Raw genomic sequence first — 23,186 nt, forward strand, 5'->3', positions numbered from 1 at the left:
TCTTCATTGTAATTTACTTCACCCTACTTTTTAACCAACACCTGTGAACAAAAAATACCTCTGGAGAAGGAGCAGCAAAGTCTAAGACCTGTTTTGCCTCAATGCAAAAAGTAGTTTTCAAAACACTATTTCTTTAAATACTAAGCAGTTTTGTATATTAGAAAGTTATTTTCTTATATTCTTGTAGTTTCTTCTATCACTCCACTCAACATAATTTACTATCCAAGTTCTATCTTATTTCATAGGATCTTATATTAGGATCAGAAGGGCCCTCCAAAGCCATCTAGTCCAACCTTTTCATTTTCACAGATGAGGAAACTGAAGCCCAGAGAGACTATTTATTCTTTCAGTGACACTGGACTTCTTGTTCCATCCCTTTACTTGTGCATATGTACATCACTTCTCATCTATACTTCTAGGCTTCCTTAAGTCTACATCCAATCTCCATCCCATAATATCAAAGCTTTCCTTTTGAGACCAGCTTCAATTTATTCTGTATATACTTTATTTGCACATAATTGGTCTGTTATCGCTCCCTTAATACACTGAGTTCCTCAAGAACTCTTTTTGCCTTTTTTTTTTTTTATCACTAGCATATACCACAGTCCCAGGCACATGGTAGCCATTAATAATCCATATTGTCTGCCTTTTTTATCCTGTCAGGATTTTCTGAAATCAGATTTTCTGACTTCAGAGCTGGTACTTTTCCGACTGTCTGTCTCTGTTCATACTCCTCCTAAGTACTCCTGAAGGGCTGGACCAGGAGTCCCAAGATATAGATGCTTAGCTCCATCATTTACCCTCTGGGCCTGGATGTTCAAGTGATTTGCTACAAATCCACTTCCTCAATTTCTGTTGTGACATGGAGGTAACAGTATCTATCCTGCGATTTCTAAATTATAGTGAAAAGATCACTGCACGTGAAATATCTTAAAATTTGAAAGCATTACATAACCGTAAGTCACTATTGTCAATGCCCCTTATTCCCTTCTGGTTCCCTAAAGCTTCTTTCCTCTGGATACCTTACTCTCAGAGGCAAAAAGAGTCCTGAGTCTCTGCCACATTGGAAGAATTTTTTTTTAAACTGGCGCTTTTTCCTGGATACCTATCTTCCAACTCACCTTTTATCAGAGAGGGAAAGAGAAGAACAAAGTTCAAAGTTCAAACTCCCCAAACCTTCCACACACGTTAGGGTGCAAACAGCGCAACCAGGGCAGCGATTCAGACCCACTATCGTGAGGAATCCAATTTGACAGCGCTAGCTCGAAACGTTGGTGGGAAAGAAGGAAAGAGAAGCAAAGGCAACATAAGGCAGGCAAACAGTTAGAAATGAATCTTGGAGAAAAGTAGAAGAAAAAAAAATGAGATCCAAGGCGAGAACTTCTCAGGAAAAGGCTGGAAAAGAGTGGGATTGTTGGAAAAGCTCAACACCACCAAAATAAACCAGAAGCAGATCGCAGACAAGAATACGGAGGGAAAGAAGGAAATCGGAGCTTGGAGAGAGAAGGCAACAGGCAGATAACAAAGAGTTTGGAGAGGGAAGACAAAGATGCAGAAGAAAGTAGGCAGAGCCCTCCCGTCCTCTGGCCCTTTTCTTTCTTCGTTACCTGTACTGTCTCCACCTTGGTTGGCGTTATTTCGGGGGAGGATGCCAGAACATTTCTCCCACTCCACTTGGCCAGCGAAGCAGAGCTCCGCTACGATGTGCAGCGCCTTCTGGCACAGACTGCTCACTCCGTCCTCGCGGAAACTCATCTTTCTTCTCTCCCCTTTTTCCTTGCTCTTTTTGTTCCTTTCTTTTTCTTTATATCACCCTTTCGCCCCCCTCGAACTCAGTTGGATACCTTGTTTTGTTTTTTTTTTTGTTTGTTTTAAACCATCATCTGGCCAGAGTTTTGCCGGAGAATCCACTAACTACTAGGAACCCCAAGTTAGCCCCATAGCTGGAGGAGGGGAAAGGATAGGTGAAGGAGAGATGCTGAAGCCTTCTTAAAGCTACCGGGATTTGCACCAACTTACACGCAGTGCGCGTGAACTAAGGAGATCTGAGGACAGACGTAAACAAAGGGGGAGGGGAGTGAAAGGAAATAAAAAAAGGCAGTTTTTTACTTGTAAAAACAATGCTCCCCTCTCCTCAATGTGCGTGTGCGCGCGCACGCGCTCTTCCGGGTGGGCTGTTGGCCGAACATTCAATAGTAAGGCAGCGCAGGTTTGGGAGAGACAGGTGGTCGCAGAGGAGCTGAGATCCTCCTTGCCTTCTTTGAGTCATTTCAGGGTAAGGCAATACCAGAGAGAGAAAAACATCCGTTGCAAGAGCGCGCATCTGTTTCTGTCCACTTCTGAAACCTTGGAGCGGCGTTCATATTCTCTCCTCCTCCCCTTTTCTACTGAAACTCGGGACCCTAAACTCCCCTTCAACACCCTCCATCTACCCGAGGGCTTTCTCCCTTCTAAGTGCCACTGCAATCTCGTCCGTGCATTCCTGCGTGTGTGTGTGTGTGTGTGTGTGTGTGTGTGTGTGTGTGTGTGTAAGGTTCTCGATAATTGATTGAGATGGTTGTTGGCTCAAAGATAAATTCCATTTTTATATATTTCTTTTGCATAAAACCTTGGAATAAATTTTAATTGTGAATTTAATTTGCCTAGCTAGATGACTTTTTAAAAAATTGAATCTGTTGTGCATCAAACACAAATGCTGTGACATTTTTCTGCCCTTAAAATTTTAAGATAATGTCGCGAGGGCCAGCGTTTTCTTTGTGTTATTACGTTTCTTACACAGAGTGTTTGATACATGTTGAATTAGTGAAATAATTGGGTCAGCTATGTGGCACAGCCGATAGAGTGCCAGGAGTTAGGAAGACATCTTCCCGAGTTCACATATGATGTCATTCACTTATTACCAGTGAGACTCATGGGTAAATCACTTAATTCTATTTGCCTTAGTTTCCTCTTCTGTAAAATAAACTGAAGAAGGAAGTGGCAAACTACTCCAATATCTTTGCTAAGAAAACCCTAACTGAGGTCATGAAGACTCAGGCATGACGGGAAATGATTGAATAAAAAGAATTAATATTAACATTCAGGTAATATTACATTTAATATTGAGGAACTCAAAACTGAATATTTCTCCAGTTCAACTAGTCAGATTAATTGGTGATCCAAACTGAGTGAAAAAAATACCCAAGTGAGAGTCAGGAAGTTTGGTTTTCAGCTCTCCCAATATGTGCTGGATTTTGGTCAAGTTACTAAATTCTTTTGGATCCTCATTTCTTATTGCAATATGAGGAGGTTGGACTACATGATCTTGTGATTAAAAATATAGATTAGATAGTTGAGCTCATCACCAAATCAAAAAATAAAAATGGTCATTTTCAGAGAGTAGTGTCATCTATAATAAAAAATCAGAATCAAGAGTATTCACTTTAACAGTCTTACAGAGAATGTGAATACATAAGCAATATATAAAATAAAAGTAATTTTATAGAAAGCAGGAAGGGGAATGATGATGTATAAGCATCCTTCTTATGGTAGCTGCTAGCTGATCAAAAAAGAGGTTTCTTTCTTAGACTTGATTTTATATGTGTTGTCATGTAGCTTCAGAAACAAAGAGTAGAACCTTAAAATAGATAGTACAACAGTATCCTTTTATCATAACAGTGCCAAGAAGTCTGAACCAGCATTTTTGTCCCCTTGCGTTCTTTCTTTCATGTAACCATTTTTAGTCCTAGATTACATTTGTGATGACTCTTGGACCATATACTTATTTCATTAGTTACTTTTCAGGCTATCTTTTATATAATTTTTCTGGCAGACATCTCCAATGGCAGATACAAGTATTGAGAAGCATTGAATACTACAATAAAACAAAATTAATACAATAACAATCACTAGTATTATAAAATACTGGGTAACCAAAACTGCCTTATCCCAATCATATGTACTTTCATGTTGAATCTCCTCCAGACCTTTCTCTAACTTCTCAATGCCTTTCAAGGAAAGGAAATATTAAGGGTTTGGCTAAATACATATGAACAACATTCAATTATTGTCCATTTAAGCGGAAGAGTTCTTATGCTATTATCTTAGGTTTAGCTCTCTGCTCTAGACATCTGCTTCTGGGAAACATTTTCTGTTGGAAATTTTTTGTCAAAGGCATTTAAACTTGATGACTGTCCATAAATTCTCCAGTTTGGTCCCCTCAGCCTCAGAAACAGGTATCCCTAAATCATCTCAGAGTTGTTACTTAATAGGAATTTAAATGAATCTTTTCACATTGTTTCCAGTGCAGAAGCATTTCCTTAATTATTTTCTAAGTTCCAAGTCACTTGTGATGATTCCTAGATAATGTTACACAAACCTGCTAAAGATAAGATTTAATGTAATTTAGTACAGTCTTATGGGGCAGCTAGGTAATACAGTGGATAGATTGTCCAATCTGGAGTTAGGAACACACCTCTTCCTGAATTCAAATTTAGCCTTAGATATTTACTAACTATATGACTTTGGGCAAGTCACATAACCATGTTGCCTTAGTTTTCTCATTTGTAAAATGAGCTGGAAAAGGAAATGGCAATCTAGTATCTCTGCCAAGATATTGGGTTACAAAGAGTCAGACACAACTGAAAAAGGTCTAAACAATAACAATTAGGTCTAACAAAACCTTTTTACACTTGACTTTCCAATAAGTAGTTCATATAATGAAAGTTGTTCAAAAGTAATAAAGTTAACGTTATGAGCATCAGTACTGTAGGAAGAATATCATATTAGGTAACATGTAACTCATATAAAAGTTTAGAAGATTTTTGTTCTATCTTTACCTGAACCATCCCTATTAATGGTGTGGAAAATGCTATTTATAGGTTAGAGCAAAGGGTGAGGAACTTTTTTTTTTGGTCAAGGGCCATTTGTATATTTTATAACATAATTTGTGGAGCATACAAACAAGTGGGACATTTGAATTCCAGCTGTGGGACAATCTAGCTTTCAGTTAATCATCGCATGCAGTTGCCTTAGCAAATCATTTCTATGGTCTTTATATGGCTCATGGGCCAGACATTTTCCACTCCTCAGCTAGAGAAATTGTCTAAAAAAAGTCCATGAGAAATGGACTTTGTAAAAATATCCTCTACCTCTTGACAATTTCAAAGAAAAACTTCAAATAGAAAATAAGAGCATGATTTTAAAATTTTCTTTATATGCAACTTGAGGTCTTATTTTTTTTTTTTTACTGCTATTTTAATGGAATTTTTATGTTTTTTTCTTTTTTTTACTAAAATATATCCAAAGATTTAGAGATCTATTTGGATGAGAATCTATAAATATTCAAATGAACCTGAAAAGAAGTTTAGTATTTTACAATTCTCTGTCTTGTTCTTTATTACTTCAAGGCTCATTAAATACATACATACATACACACACACACACATACACATCCTAGGAACATCAAGTATACTCAATTTTTTGTTATTGTTTTTAATAGAACACAATTGGAAGCAAATCATTTATACCCTAGTTCTCAAGTGAAGGCATCTAATTTTGTTGCTTTACCCAAAGTGAGGTTAAAAAAATTAAAGATTAAAACTTTTAATTCATCAGATTTATATCCTATTCCCCTTAAGGAGATATAGATAGGAAGACAAATTGATAATAGCCAGATAATTATCTTCATATCATCTAGAAAGATGTGATATCATAAAGAACAAATGTTAAACACAAATAAGTAATTATTATCAAGAAGATAATAACTAATTTGTTCTAGTTGTTTGGATGGGGAAATAGTAGTCACAAAAGCAAGAAAACAAAAATGAAAGCAACAAGTTTTTTTGTTTATTTGTTTTTTGTTTGTTTGTATGTTTTTTGCCAGGTTGATGGGGTAGAGAATGATGGAGTATAGGCCAAGGCTCAGCCAAACTTTCCTAACATTCCCTTCCAAACAACTTTAAAGTAATGCCTAAGTCAAATTTTGGAGTAGCAGAGCCAACAAAAGGTTAAAGGAGACATTTTTCCAGTCTGAGACAATTTAAGCACTCAAGAAAGCCTCAGGATCTGGCAGCTAAGATATGTCAAGGAGTTACATAACTGGTCAGAAAGATACTACGGGGGACCCTTTGGGGGCACTGAGTGCTAACTGACAACTCTATTGCTCATAAACAGTTCTGGTACCTATTCCAGGAGGAAATGAATACTTATTATCAGTCACAAGGGAGCAGAGGTCCTGGTTACAATTGGAGATCCAAGAAGAATATTAGCATTTGCATCTGCAGGGGAACATTTCTGGGAAAAGACTAGAGCACAGACCAGGAGAGCAGTAACCACACTTCTCCCAGGATAATATCCACTACAGACCCTCTGAACTATCTCTGAAAAAAGCAACACAAAAAGTTTTTAAAAGCTTGGAACACTTCACTCAATCTCCAGGTAAGTAAAGCCCAACTTTAATATAAAGTACAAAATGAAGGGGCTGGAAAATGAGCAGGAAAAACAAGGTCTTGACCACCCAAAGCTACTATGGTATCAGGAAGAGCAAAAATACCCTCAGAAGAAAATAACAATGTGAAAATAGCTATAAGCAAAGCAACAATACTAGTTGGATCCAAGAATATAAAGAATTTTTAGAAGAATTAAAGAGAGAGATGAGTAATAGAGGAAACACTGGAAAAAGAAATGTGATGAACAAAAATTATGAAAAGAGAATTAATACGTTGGTAAAAGAGGCACAAAAATCCTGAAGAAAACAATACCTTAAAAAGAATTGACCTTATGGTAAATAAAGCAAAAAGTTCACTGAAGAAAAGAAATCCTTGAACATTAAGAATGGGCAACTGGAAGCTAATGAATTCCATGAGAAAGGAAGAAACCATAAACAGATAAATCTCTTATGAAAACAGTAAAAAAATAAGGAAATATTATCTCCAGATCTACTAAACAAGTTCAGGCATTTATGAATCAATCCTGCAAAATAAAGGAAAATGATTTTAACATGAGATGAGGAAGAGGATCCTGTGGAATTTAAGAACACAGAACCAGTAGAATAGAAAATCTTGAATCCGCAATTACAAACCTCACCAAAAGAGAAAGAGAGAGAGAGACAGAGTTCAACAATAGATTGGAAATGCAAATATACAGAAATAAAAGAGAATCTTTAAAAAGAGAAGGAACGAACAAGAGAAAATGTATTTACTCTGTTTGTAAAACATGCATCTGAAAGACAGAATACATAGAGGCAACCTAAGGATCATCAAATACCAAAAATCTTCAAGTACAAAAGAATGAACATTTAACTAATGCAAGACTATTTTGCATCCACTAGAAAACGGAAAGGAGAAGGAATGATGGATAGTTCCTGTGTGTGTCTATACAGATGGACTCTTGAGTATTGTCGGTGGTTATTTCAATTGAAATTTCTTGTTCTATTTCTTCCTGTTGGTTTTTGTTAGAAATATTTAGAAATATTGATGATTTGTATGGGCTAATTTTATGTCCCACAACTATGCTGAAATTTTTAATTGTTTCAATTACTTTTTTAGTTGACTATTTAGGGTTCTCTAAGTAAACTGTCATGTCATCTGTAAATAGTAGTAGTGTTTCTTCATTTCATTTGCCTGTAAATTTGGGGGAAGCATTTTCTTCTGAGTTTGTCTTTCTTGAGCTTCTCTATCACCATAATAGTTCTTTGTGCTGGGAATTTTTGTTTGTTTGCTTATTCTTTCAATCTACTCCAGTATGTGTATATGTGGAAAATCTTCTAATTTCATGTAATCAAAATTGTCCATTTTACTTCCTATGATCTTATCTATGATTTCACCATAAACTCTTCCTTTATCCATAGATCTGACAGATGCATTTTCCATGCTCCCCTCATTTACTTATTTTTTCCACTTATAATTGAATCTTTAATTTGCCTAAGATCAATGATTACTGACCTTGCTTTTTTTTTTTAAATAAATTCTACTCCCGATCCTTCTTATTGTGTTTGTGTGCATCTCTTGCTTCCTTTCCCTGCTAACTCTCTTACTTTAATTCTACTCCTTAACTTCTCTTGCTTTTTACTGCTACTCACCAACGGATCCCTTCCTTAACTTCTCCCACCTTTCCCCTTTTTTTCTTTATTCCACTTTACCATTAATCTACACATCTTATCCCACTATCATAAATCTACATATCTTTCTATACCCACCTTATATCCTATTTCCTTTTTCTTATTTCTTTATAAATTTTGAAGGTTACCATACCCTTCAAGGTATGTTTATGTGTGTGTGTGTGTGTGTGTGTGTGTGTGTGTGTGCATGTATTGTTCTTTAACCCCTTCCTGATGTGAGTAGCTTTTCAGAACTACCAGCCCTCCTTTCCTGTCACTTTTTACTATGCATATCATTCACATAACATAAGTACTATTTTTACTTTTTCCTAGATAATTTTACTTTTTAGAGTTAGATTATATTCAGCTCTACCCAATCTTTCTTTTGAGTTACCCAGTTATTGATATCAATCTTAGGCATATGATTTACATTTTATGTATAAAGCAGAAACAGTTTTGCCCCTTCAAATTAATCTTTGATGTTGGCTCTTATAGGTTAAATTTTCCATTGAGTTCAGGTTTGGATTGAGACAAAATCTTGAAAATCTGTGAGTTCAATGGATGTCCATTTTAAAAAATTCAATATTATGCTTGTTTTGCTAGATAAGATATTTTTAGCTGCTGACCTTGGTCTTTTGATTGTCAGGATGTAATACCACAGCATCTGCAATCTTTTATTGTAGCTCCTGTTAAATCTTGCATAATTCTAATTGTAGCTCCAGCATATTTGCATTGCTTTTTTGTTTGTTTGTTTGTTTCTTGTAAAATTTTCTCTTTGATCTGAGGTTTCAAAATTTGGCAATAATGCTCTTATTTGTTTTCCTTGTAGGATCTCTGAGTGGTGATTGGTGGATTTTTTCTTTCTATTTCAATTTTCCCCTTGTATTCTATCACTTCAGGACAATTTTCTTTGATTATTTCTTATAATATTGTGCAAAGGCACCTTTTCTGGTTATAGCTTTCAAGTAGTCCAATTATTTTTATGTTTTCTCTTCTTGATTTATTTTTCAATCTACTCCTTGATTTTGGACTTTATGTTAGGGCTGGGCTCTGCACATTTCCAAGAGAAATGTCTGCCCTCTTCTGTCCTTCTGATATTTTAATTACTCAAACTGATGATATGCAAGTTTTCAGAGCTTCCAAAATGATATAATTTGAGTAGTCTTCTTTCCACCCTTCTGATCAAAGCTGTACAAGCACCTGACCCAAATTTGGGTCTTTCAGCTTGTTACTGGTTGGTAATTTAAGTAGACTACTATTGGATTAGCAACTATTAACCCGTTGGCAGGCTCTGCAAGGTTCAGAGCAACTAAATAGCATGATCTTCTTTCATCTCAAACACTCAAATACGTCTTTGTTCTGCTTATAGGTTCAAAACCACATAGTTATTATTTGCCTTTGAACTTTTTCCTTGCTCAGTACATATCTAGAGTCCGTTTGCAACTGCTCCTCTTCGCCACTGTCATTTATAGATGCCCCTTTCAGTTTGAACCAGATTTGGGTAGTAAGTGAAAAAGCCTCCAACAATATTCATTTCTGTGCCCTGTAATAGTTCAGGGATTCCCTTGGATATCTTCCTACCCTGATAACAAGTTTCATCTCTCTTTTAGTCCCTGAGTACTTTAATGATATTTGTGGCATTTTTCTAGCCAGACTCCATCCTCAGTGAGCATTGAACTCTATGCCATCTTAGGTTGGAACAGTAATTAATTGCGACTTTTTAAAATGAATTTCCTGATTAGAATTCAGTCTGGTACATTTTCTAGATCTTTGTGGAGGAGGTTTAATAAGAAATGTAGGTTGTTTTTCTGTCTGCAATTCTGCCATCTTGGCTGCTGCTATAATTATCTTTTATGACAGTAGAGATTTGAAAGTAGATGTCCATCATCTGGGGAATTGCTATCCAAATTGTGGCATGTGGATATAATGCAATAAATAATGCTAGAATACAAATGTAATGAATACAAGTGAACATAATAAGACTTATATGAATTATAGATTCAAGATAAAAAAGGGGAAACTGGAGAAAATAAGAATGATAAGTCTTATAAATACTTATAGAAAGCTATCTTGTTTCCAACAACTGTTCTCTTTTCCAAGCTAATTGTCCTTGGTTCTTTTAACTAATGCTTTTTTGGAAAAGCCATGATGGTTTAATGAAAGTAAACATTTTTGCCTAGCTCTCTTACCATGTCTCCTCCTCAACTATGAACAATTGAAAAGGTATGAACAATTAAAAAGCCAAGACATCAAATTTTAAGAAATTATAGAAATAAACTGCACAGATATCTTTAAACTAGAGAATAAAGTACCAAATTCAAAGAATCCACTAGTCACTTGCTGAATGAATTTCCAAATTGAAAACTACCAGGAATATTATAATCAAATCCCAGAGCTCCCAGGTCAAGGAGAAAATACTGTAAGCAACCAGAAAAGCGACAACTGAAATATTGTTGAACCCATAGTCATTACACAGGATTTGGTAGCTTCTACATTAAGGATCAGAGGGACTTAAAATATGATATTCCAGAAGGCAAAGGAGCTTAGAAAATAAATAAGCTACTCATCAAAATTGAATATGATCTGTCAGGAGAAAAAAATGGATATTTAATGAAGTTTAAAAAAAATCTAAGAATGCCTAATGAAAAATTTGGAGCTGAATCAAAAATCTGTTATTCACACTCAAGCCTCAAGAGAAGCATAAAAAGGTAAACATGACAGAGAAATCATAAGGAACACAATATAATTAAAATCTTTATATTCCTATATAGGAAGATGATTTGTGTAATTCCTGGGTAAATTATGTAATTTAACTTTATCAGAACCAGATGGATTTACAAGTGAATTCTATTAGAACAATTAATTCCATAAATTGAAAGAAAAGATAAGGAAGTTATCCTTCAAATTCCTCTTAAGACACCAATATGAACTTGATACCTAAATCCAGAAGAATAAAAGCAGAGAAAGAAAACTGTAGATCAATGTATCTAACAAATATTGATGCAAACATTTTAAATGAATTACTAACTAGGAGATCACAACAATATATCAAAAATATATATTTTAAACAGGGTGCATTTATATCAGGAATGCAGAGCTGGTTTAGAATTAGGGAAATCATTCATAATAAACCATATTAACAACAAAAACTTAATAGATGCAGAAAAAGATTTTGAAAAAATACAACATTCATTCCTGTTTTTAAAAAAATACTGGAAAGAACAAATGAATGGAACTTTTTAAAAAATGATAAATAGTATAAAAAAAAACAGACAAACCCAAGAACAAATATTATATGTAATGGAGATTAAATTAGAAGCCTTCCCAATAAAACTAGGGGTAAAGTGAATATGTGCATCATCAACATTCTTATTCAATATTGGTCTAGAAATGCTAGCTATAATGTATAGAGCACCAGTCCTGAAGTCAGGAGGACCTGAGGTCAAATCTGACTTCACACATGTAACACTTCCTGGCTGTGCGACCAAAAAAAAAAAAAAAAAAAAAAAAAAAAAAAAAAAAAAAAAAGAAGAAATTCTATCTATAGCAATAAATCAAGAAAAAGAAATGGAAGGAATATGTACAGGCCACGAAGAAATGGAACTATCATTCTTTGAAGATAACATGAGAGTGTATTCAGAGAACTCTTAAGAGTCAACTAAAAAACTAATTGAAACAATTACAGATTGTACATGCATAAACTTTATCAGATTGCTCCCTGTCTAAGGGAAAGGGGAGGTAATAGTGGGAGGGAGAGTAAAATTTGGAACTCATAATCTTACAAAAATGAATACTGAAAACTATTTTTACATGGAATTGGAAAAATAAAATACTATTGAAAATCACAAACTTCAGGATATAAAATAAGTCTACACAAATCTTCAGCAACTAACAAAACCTAGCAGGAAGAAAAATTCCATTTAAATTACCACAGACCGTACTTGGGAATTTAACTTCCATATAACACACATGAACACAGTTATAAAACAATATCCAAACAAATAAAATAATTGAATAAATATTAATTGTTCATGGGTAGGCAAATTTAATAACATAAAAAGTGAGAGTACTACCTAAATTAATTTGCTTATTCTGTATCATATCAGACTACTAGAATTACTTTATAGATATATTAATAATAATAATAATTCATCTTCAGGGACAAAAATTAACCTTCAGGAATATCAAGGGAGTCTATTAAAAAAAGTGGGAAGGAAGGGGAGTTAGCAGATCTCAAACTACAATATAAAGAAGAAATCAAGACAGCTGGTATTAAGTAAGAAAATGCAGTTGAGAGTGAAATAAGTTAGGTGCAAAATTTGCTAAAGCAAACAACAACATTGCCTAGAATTTGATAAACTCCCAAATCTTGACTTTGGGGCAGTAACTCAGTATTTGACAAAAATTACTGGTAAAATTGGAAAGTAGTCTAGCAAAAAATAGCTCAAAATTGGTACCTGATTTAGTCATAAAAGATGATATCGTAAGCAAATTAGGGGAACAAGGGGAAATTATCTATCAGATATATGAATAGGGTAAGAGTTCAAGACTAAGCAGGAAAAAAGATTTTAAAAAGGTGAAATTGATAGTTTTGAATATAACATTAAAAAGATTTTGCACAAATAAAACCAACATAGCAAAAATTAAAAGAAAAGCAGGAATCTGGAAAATCTTTGTAGCAATTTTTCTAATAAAGCTATCTTTTTTTCAAATATGTAGGAAACTGAATTAAATTTCTAAGAATGAGAGTCATGCCCCAATTGATAAATTACCAAAGGCTATGAATAGGCAGTTTTCAGAGGATGCTATAAATGCCATTAAAATGGTGTAAATCATGGTTTAGAGAAATACAAATTGGAACAATTTTGAGGAACCACCTCACATCCATCATTTTGGCTAAGATCCAAAAAAAAGGGCAAATGCTGGAGGGAGAATGCCAAAAATGGGTCCATTCATGCAAGGCTGATTGAGCTATGAACTAGTTCACATATTTTGGAAAACAATTTGAAATTCTGCCCCCAAACTGTTTAATCAATCATTAAATCAAGATATATCTACTAAATGCCAATCATGTGCTAAGTAGTATGCTATGGGTTGATGAAACAAAAACAAACAAAAGATAATCCCTGCCTTCAAGGAACTTACAATCTAATAATTATATTATACATACTTTTTGACCCACTAACTACCACTATAAGGTCTATACCTCAAAAAGAATAGAGAAAGAAGAAAAAATTGATATGAACAAAAATATTTAGAGCAGCTTTTTTGTGGCAAAGATTTGGAAACTGAGCAAATGGCTATTAACTGAGAAATGGCTGAAAAAGTTAAAGTATGTGAATGAAATATTATTGTGCTATAAGAAACTATGAAGAAGATGGTTTCAGAAAAAATCTGAGAAGATATATATGAATTGATGAGAAGTGAAATGAAAAGAATCAGGATAAAAATTTACAGTGACAGCAATGTTATTACTCATAGCAATTGCAACCCCACTGGATTCTCTCCAACTTATTAAAGTCTTTCCTGAAATGTAATGCCTTGAACCAAATAATATTTTGACATGATCTGACAAGTACAGAGCACACATATACTCTCATTTCTTTTTACCATAAGTATGTTTCTCTTTGTATGACTCCGATTCAAATCACACATGATTCTTTACTGATGTTGAGAAATGAAAACAAAAATGGTAGAGAGACAGGAAGAGAGAAAAGAAGAGGGAAAGAAAGAAACAAAGAAATAAAGAAAGAAGAGAGAGAGAGAAAGAAAGAAGAAGGGAGGGAAGAAAACAGGGAGGGAGGGAAGAAAGAAGGAAGCAAGGAAAGAAGAAAGGAAAGGAGGGAAAGAGGAAAGGAGTTAGGGAGAAAAGAGGAAGGAAAGAAGGAACAAAGAAAGGAAGGGAGGAAGGAAGGAAAAAATAAAGAGAAACAAAGCAAGAAAGGAAAAATAAAAGAAAGGGAAGTTAGCCTTTAATTCACATTGTCTGTATAGAAAATTTCATTTATGAGAAAAGTTTTTTTTAATATAATCAATAGATTAATTTATTCTTCTCTCATCTTCCCCCACTCCAAAAATATCTGTTGACAAAACATGACAGATATACTGACCATAAAACAGAACGATAACAAGATAAAGGGGAAAAGCAATACATCATTTTTGACAATTCATATTTTACTTAAGAAGTAAAATAACTCTTTGAAGTTCCATCTTAGGGGAGAGAATCTGAAGAATCTCAGAACAGACTGAGGCAGAGGTAGAGACAGCTGTTTTTGGGAGGAAAAAATCAAGGGAGGGAATGACTTCTCATTGGTTATGTTGAAAAAGAAATCCTCAGAAGATAATAACTGAGGTGGATATTGAAGGAAAAAAAAGATCTCACTTCAAGATTGTTGGGGAAAGTGGGTAAAGGGAGAAGAGATTCCTTTCTGAATAGACTTTGTGAGATGTTAACATAAATGACCCTTTTGCTTTTTCAAATCATTTTTAAAATATCTATTGAAATAATCATATGGGTTTGAATGTGTTTTTAATATAATCAATTATATTTGTTGTTTAATGTCAAAGTATTGTCCTTGGTATGAATCCGATTTGGTCACAATGCATAATTTCTTGAATAAATTACTGTAGTCTGATTGACAATATTTTATTTAATATTTTGAAATGATATATATTAGGGTTATATGGCCCAAATTAGGCCTTATGAAATAGCTTCAGCTCCCAAAGAAATATTTTACAGAGATAGATAAAACAATATCAATATTCATTTGAAAGCACAGAAATGAAAGGAAGTTGAACTCAAAGCACTTCAGTAATCACTTAGAAGCATTTTTGCACTGGATGAAAATAGAATAGAGTAGAAAAGAAAAAAATTATATATAACAATGCAAAAACCTAGTTTATGTGAAGATATAAATTATCTGGGAAAATACTATCTTTTTGATAAGAATTTCTGGGAAAACCAAGAAACTAATCTGAGAGAAAATGAGTTTAGATTAACATCTTATACTGCAATTCACAAATTCAAAATGGTTATGTAATCTAAATATTAATGACCAAACATATACTCTTTTACCTAGCATAGTTACTACCATTAGTTTGTATTGCAAAGAGACCAGAGAAAAGAAAATGAACTATATGTACAAAACCACTTATAGCTGATCTTTTTGTGGTGGTGAAGAGGAGATATTCAAGTGGGGAATAATGGAACAAATTGTAGCATATGTTATTGTGTTTTAAGAAATAAATACTTTCAGAGAAATCTGGGAAGATATATGAATTCATGGGAAGTGAAGTGAGCAGAACCAGGAGAACATCATATATAGTAACAGCAGTAATATATCAATGATCATCAATGACATTTAGCTACTCTGACCAATTCAATGATCCCAAACAATTACAAAATAACCATGATGATTCCTTTCAGAAGGAACTCCCTGACTACAGACTGAAGCATATTGTTTTTCACTTTATCTTTTCTGCTTTCTTTTTTTTTTTTTTTTTTTGGCAATGTGACTAATATGGATCTATGTTTTGTATCACTTCACATTCAGTGGGTGGGAAAGAAGATGAAGTGAGGAAAATAATTTGGAACTCAAATTTTTAAAAAATTAATGTGAAAAATAAATAAAATTAGTATTAAAAATAAAAATAATAATTTCTTCCATAAAAAGAAGTGGATTCCAAAACTCCAGCTTCTGGGATAAGAACTCTTTATTTCACAAAAATTACTGGGAAAACTGGAAAATAACATATCAAAAACTTGACATAGATTTATATCTCATACCTCATATTAATATAAGGTCAAAATGGGTACATAATTTAAGTATAAAGGGTGATACTATAAGCAAATTAGGAGAGTAAGGATAGTTTACTTATCAGATCTTTAGAGAAGAGAGGAATTGATAGCTAAAGAAGAACTAGAGAGTATTATGAAATGCAAAATGGCCAATTTTGATTACATCAAACTAAAAAGGTTTTGCACAAACAAAACCAACAGGGCCAACATTAGAAGGAAAGCACAAAACTGGGAAAAAAATTTTTTACAACCAGTGTTTCTGATAAAGGTCTTATTTCTAACATATATAAAGAAGTGTGTCAAATGTATAAGAATCCAAGTCATTCCCTAATTGACAAATGTTCAAAAGATATGAATAAAAATTTTCAGATGAAGAAATTAAAGCCATCTGTAGTCAAATGAAAAATGCCCTGAATCACTATTAGAGAAGTGCAAATTAAAACAACTTTGTGGTACCACCTCACACCCCTCAGGTTTGCTAGGATGACAGGGAAAGGAAAAGATAATATTGGAAGGGATGTGGGAAAATTGGAACACTAATGTATTGTTGGTGGAGCTGTGAAATGATCCAACCATTCTGGAGAGCAATTTTGAACTATGGCTAAAGGGCTATCAAACTGTGCATATTCTTTAATCCAGCTGAGGTTTGTATTCCAATTAAATCATAAAGGAGAGAAAAGGACCCACATGTGCAAAAATGTTTGTAGCAGCTCTTTTTGTGGTGGCAAAAAAATTGGAAACTGAGTAGATGTCCATTAAGTGGGGAATAACTTTCATATGGCATATGAAAGTAATAGAATATTATTATTCTATAAATATGATGAACAAGCTGATTTTAGAAGGCCTGGAAAAAATTTATATGAACTGATGTTGAGAGAAAGAAGCAGAACCAGGAATACATTGTACACAATAACAAGAAGATTGTGTGATACTCAGCTTAGACAGACTTGGTTCTTTTCAGCAGTTCAGTGATCCAAGGCAATCCCAATATTCTTTGGATGGAAAACACCATTTGCATCCAGAGAGAGAAATATGGAGACTGAATATAAATCATCACATGCTATGTTCACTTTTTTTCTTTTTGCTTTGTTTGCTTTTTTTCTTGTAGTTTTTACTTTTTGTTCTACTTTTTCTTCTTCTTCAAGCAGTCTGTTTTTTGATATATTTATATTTATGCTTAATGTTCCTTTCTTGGAAAAGACCAAAGTATTTGTAGATATCACTTACAGAAGAGTGACTAAACTATGAGTTGATTTCTCCTCTTTTTGGTCACTTTTGGATTTTAAAAAGGTATTTTAATTTTATGAGAGAAAATTCCACAAGGTGAAAGAATAATATTGGACATGATACTATACCATAATACCAAGGGCAAATACTAAATGAGGAAGCAGACATTTAAAGTCTTTTAAAATTGTAAAATAAACTATAAAAGATGAAGAAAGTGCCCTAAAACTACCCATGCAATATTATTGAAATTTACATTGGGCCCATTCTGCTAAGGTAACTAAAACAACCTCACTTCCATGCTAAAAAGGAAGAAGAGGATTGATTGATAGATATTCTTGGAACATATAACAAACAAGTAAAAAAACCTAAAAATTCAAAAAGTATAAGCAGACATTATTTTATTGTGCAACATGTGGTGAGATTATAGTTATATTTGGTATTAATAACATTATTCCATAAACATTTAATGATGAACCATTTAAGGGACAGAAAGCTAAAGAGCAGGGACTTGGACTTTTTTTTAGGTGAAAATTATGAAAAATTCTGATGCTCGGTGCCTTTATCTGGAAGTCAATGTTGGACAAGAAAAAGAAAGCAATATTTTTCCTGTCAGGGAAGTGAACTTGTAACCCACTTGTAAGTCTTATTGGAAAAGACACAAACAACACACTTAACATAGACTCCCTGAATAGGGAATAACACACTTAATAGACTTCCCAGCTGGCTAAGGAATGGCTAATAGTCATTCAAAGATAAAATGACTGAGTTCAACATTGTCTTGTAATGCAAGGAATATAGCAAGTTTTTTTTTTTTTGAAGATCTGAAAAGATTTGTCAAGTGCCATAGGAAGGACTAAAGAGAAAATCACTAGAGAATAGGTTTTTGCCTGCAACCCTACCATAAAGAGTCCCCTATAGACTCAAAAGTCTTTAAAAAGCAGAATGGGGGCTGGTTGTGGAGGTAGAGGAGAATAAAGATGGGGATGCCCATAGGATAGCATAAGCTCATTCTAAGTTGAAGTGTGCTAAGCTGATCCAATGTCCCAAACTAAGTTGGGGAACAAAATGCTGAGCCCCAAAGAGCAGTGGAGCACCAGACTGATAAAGGAGCAGTGAACCAAGGCAAAGTCAGAGATAAAACAAATCAAAGCTCCCATTCCAGTCAATAGTAGATCAAGTTCTTGAGAGCCTGCTACCGTTCCTTGCTAGAAGAGATAGGGAGATTCAGTTGCATAAAGAGAGAGAGGAAGGAAAGGATGATAATTATCTAAATATCATGGGGGAAGGAGGGAATAATAAAATATCTCAGACTTAAATCTGGTTCAATTTTATCTTTGTTTTCTTCTCCTTTTCTTTCCTCTGGTAATTTTGTATAGCAACATAGAATGAAAAGAAATAAATTTGCTTGGACTCTAAAATAATAACAAATGCAATAAAAAAAACTCCTCAAGATTATCCTAAGAACACTAAAGGGAGCAGTTCTCAGCTACATTTTGTGGGCCCCATCTATCAATATAAATGAGGATTATGAAAGGAAGACAAGACAGGCTGCTACCTTTACAAAGAATGAAGAGGGAATATTTCTGGTGTGTGTGTGGGAAGGGTAGGGGAACAACAATAGGCTGTTGGTTTACTTCTAATCATAATTTCAGTGATTGTGGCAGGTTAGAAATGCATATTTGTTTCCCCCCCCAAAAAAAGGTTCTTTTCCTCTTATTCACAATACAAAGAAATAAGCTTAAATGCCCTTGGTATTATGGTATAGTATCATGAGTACTAAATGTGTAGTCACTGAGTCCAAGTTCAAGTTCTGGTCTTGCCATTTTCTACCTATGAAATCTTGAGCAAATCACTTAAGTTGTTTGGGTCTCAGTTCCATAAAATGTAAAATGAAGAGGTAGCACTAGATGACTTTTAAAATTTTTTGCAGCTCCATGATAGAAGTCCCCCAAATCACCAGCAATCCTTTCAGAAAAGAAGGATTTGAATTTTATTTCCAGCTGTTGTGCAGCTGGCATCAATTACATTTTCCCCATTTCTGAAACACACACATGTACACACAGAAGTAAGATTCTCCTATAGTCAGACCAAAATCTTCTACACAACAACAAAAAAATTACAGAAAAGTTCTGGAAAGCTAATAATAATCCTGGGACATAGACATGCATCCAAAATAACTTTCCAGCTGGCTTTTTTTTTTTTTTTTTTTTTTTTTGCTGTGGTTCATTTTATAGGAAAATTCTTCTTTAAACATGCCCACCATGTACTACTTAATTTGAGCTTAAATTTAGAGTAGTAACTACTTCTGTCTCATTCCTATAGACTACAAATCTTACTCAGGGCAACATGTTACCAGCCATGCATGAATACTGGTAGGGGGTGTAGATACAAAGGCAAAACACTACAAAGAATTGTTTAATTAAAATGCCTTTTACTTCTTTTTGCTTCAGTGAAGAGTTAGAAGTTGTAGGTGGCAATAAGGAAAATAAAGTTGAACATAGCCCTTAAAGCAAATGCAGTAATTGCCAACAACGCATGAAATTATTTTTTTCTGCATGGTTGTATAATGAGATCTTTCTCAAGGAGTTTTACATTTAATCTTTTTCCATAACATCTCAAGGGATTTAAAAGAATGTTTAATGCACTCCAAATGAAACACACTCACATCACAGTCCATTTTCCTCTGTCTTTAATGAACATTATCTGAATAATTATATATTTGTTTCCTTAAATTAGCTTGAATTTAATTGAAATAAGAGCTGTAGTGATTCAGGATTTTCTTAGGAAAGAGTCTAAGTGGTTTGCCATTTCTGTCTTTAGTACACTTAACTGATGAGGAAACAGATAAAGAAAGATAAAAGTGAATTGCCCAAGGTCATATAGCTAATAAGTGTCTGAGGTCAAAACTGAACTCGGGAAGATGTTTTCCTGACTCTAGAGTGTACCACCTAACTGTCCCAACAAAAGAATAAAATTTCCAAAGTGACAATTGTTAGAAGCAAAGAGGGTTTTTGTTTGCTGTGCTTTCAGTTGGTCTGTCAGTGCTTACTTTCAGCTGTCAGTCTGAATCTTATGATGCTAACAAGTATGAACCCAATAGTAGAGAGAATTAAACCTATAATAATATTTTCAAATGTATATAATCCATTTTGATATACAAAGAACTTTCTTCACAACAACCTTCTGAAAGGTAGGTAATGTAAACATTATCATACCAACATGGTATGATACCAATGAGGAAACTGAGAGCTTAAAGGACTTTGCAGTCTATTTTGGAGTCTCCTCTTAAGATGGGATAAAGGAGGAAGGAGAATGTTCATAGTCTAGCACATTTCAACTACATCACACTGTTTCTTAAATATTTAGATACTGTGAGTTTCCTGGAGAAGACCATTTATAGTCCACATAGTCCTAAGGCACTCATCGTTAGTTGGTTAGCCCTAGTAATAGGGTAAAATTCATATTTCCAAGTTCTCTACATTCCTTTTGGAATGTCATAATAGTCAAGTGTCAGGCTATTTTGTTCTTCCAGTTTAAAAATATTTAGCATAATGTTTGTAATATAGTAGTTACTTAAATAATTTTTGGATTAGATTCAAGTGAGCCTTAAAAACTTATTTTAATTATGATATCTTCAAATATTCTAACAGTATCAGGAAGACAAAATAATTTGTTTCATATTTCTAAATGTGTATATTCTATTTTATGATAGACAGTTGAATCTAGTATTAAGAGAAAAGTCATTCCAGATGTATGAGTTAAATGAATAAAAAAAAAACCTTTACTATTTTATTTATGTTCAATAAGAAGGAACAGAAAACTTCTGAATTCCCTTGAAAAGTTGATTATTTTTTATGTCAGCTTAAATTAGAACCATTATACAGAGCCTAATAAAACAAACAAAGATGAATACATGCCACAAGAAATAATTAAAGATAACCATCAGAGACTTTTGAATTTAGACAAAAAGACTAATAAAATTCATCAGTTGTCTCTATTAGCACAGTCCCAAAACTGCCATGATTCCACTATTTTATAGGAGGGAAAAAGCAGTATAACTCAACCTGATCCCCAACCTAAGTAGAAGAGTTGAGGTATAAGAATAAAAAAAAAAAACTTGCTGCTTCCTGACACAGTAGCAAGTTTTAGTAGCACTGCCTAGCCTGAAAACTAAAGAAGATGCAATTGTGGTAAGATGCCAGTATTTGAGGGAAAAAGGAGTGAAGGAGGGTTTAACTCCACCTGGAGGAAAGAAGACTAGAAACTTACCCCAGTCACTTCTGTCCTTCCAACCCACAAAAGTTACTTAGAACAAAGAGGTGGTGAAAAGCAGATTCCTCAGTATGGGAAGAGGATAAGACAGCATTTAGATCTAGCTCTAGTGAAATCCACCATCAAAGCAGAAAGAGTTAGAAAGTAAGCAACAAGAAATTTAAAGAAAAAAACAACAACCTGAAATTACCAATGATCTCAGGAAGAAAACCATTAAAATAAACCAGTAGAAAAAAGATGAATAATAGAAGGGTAGATTAACTACAGAAAATTGCAATGCATTCAAGTATTTCTGAATAAATATTGCAAGATAAAAAGTAGATCAATACTTAATGAGATAAAGTGTACAATGCAATCCCAAGAAAGCAGGGAACAATAACAGCAGGATTTTCTCAAATGGTACAGGAGACAAATAAGAATGATGAAAGCAGAACTTATGCTTATTCGGCAGAAATGATTGGCAGAATAGAAAAATTTGAATTCACAGTGGTGAATCTTTTCAAAGGAACAAACAAAAAAGCACAGTAAATACACATAACTGAAGGACAGTTTGGAAAAAAGAAAAGCAAAAAAGCCCCAATAGAATTACAAGCAAAATGTAATTATCTCAAAGGCAGTATTACATGGAAACAATTTTAAGAACTGTAATAGAAGAATATGACAACCTAAAAAAATGTGAACACTATATTTCAAAAAAAATAATGCAAGAAGAATGTCCAGAATTTCTAAAGACAGAAAACAGAGTACCAATCCAAGGAATCTAAAGATAGCCTCCAGGGGAAAAAAGAAAGAAAGAAAGAAAAGATTTTTCAAAATTTCTGCAGCAAAATCCAAGAACATAGGGGTTATAGTTGACAATTTCCATGACCTAACAAATTCTGCAAAGCACTAGGAAAAAGACCTTTAAATATAAAGAAAAAAATTGAACCACACAACACTGTTCAACACCCATCAGCCACCACAAAAGGGAATGAAATAAAGAGCAAATGAATTCCAGATGCAAAGCAATTTAACATAACCTGCACAATTAGACTTAGACATAAATGAAAAAGAGGGACTTAATAAAAGTGAAGCATTTGAAACATTTTTTTAATTCTAAAATTTTTTATTAATTTTAAACTTAAATAGAAAATGAGAAAAAAGAACATGTCCATGTATATAGAAGAACATAATTCTATATAAAACCATGAATTTCCATTTCAGACTTTTTAAAATTTTTTGGGGAAAAAAGTAATAACTTATATAAATTGTTTTCAAAGCTACCCAGCTTTTCTGTGCTTCCTTCTAAGTTTTCTTTTGTTCACTGATGTGCCCTTTTTTCTACACCCCCCCAAATCCTGCCCCAGAGAAGGCTACAATTATCATAAATGTATATGTGTGTATACATATGCACACACTCATATATATATACATATATAAACATGCATGCATATACTCATATAAGAAAGCATAGAAGCGCTTTCTCTGGAGTCATATAGAATATTTTTTCACAGGCCCAAAAGTTCATATATTTCAAAAGAACATTGTTTTTAGAAAAAATGGATTATTCAATTTGCAAGCACCCCAGACAACAGAAGCACAGGAAAGATAAAAATAAATACAACAACTAAGAAAGATACAAGTAAAAAAATAAATTACCTTAAGAATAAAAACTATAAAGAGAAAGACATCTATGGAATTAAAAATAGCAACCAAAAATAGTAATAGGAGAGAAACCACTAAAAGATTTCTTTCTAAAAGCACACAGAGAAATAAGGGTGAAAAGTAGAATTTTGGATGGTTGTCTTACTGAAGAGCTTTCACATGGCAGAA

General features: G+C 33.7%; 1 protein-coding gene across 3 annotated transcripts in view; it reads right to left on the minus strand.

The window, feature by feature from the left end:
* Positions 1-23,186, minus strand: part of SYT10 (synaptotagmin 10) — a 154,076-nt gene that overhangs the window by 81,783 nt on the left and 49,107 nt on the right. The window contains exon 1 of one of the 3 annotated variants that reach the window (XM_031940506.1): positions 1,608-2,448. The exons of the other annotated variants lie outside the window; for them this stretch is intronic. Coding sequence (XP_031796366.1) covers positions 1,608-1,755 — 148 coding nt within the window. The 5' untranslated portion in view covers positions 1,756-2,448. Of the gene's footprint in view, positions 1-1,607; positions 2,449-23,186 lie in introns of those variants that run through there. 3 annotated transcript variants of the gene reach the window in all.

Source organism: Sarcophilus harrisii, chromosome 5 (assembly GCF_902635505.1).
Source record: "Sarcophilus harrisii chromosome 5, mSarHar1.11, whole genome shotgun sequence".
NCBI classification, from domain to species: Eukaryota; Metazoa; Chordata; class Mammalia; order Dasyuromorphia; family Dasyuridae; genus Sarcophilus; species Sarcophilus harrisii.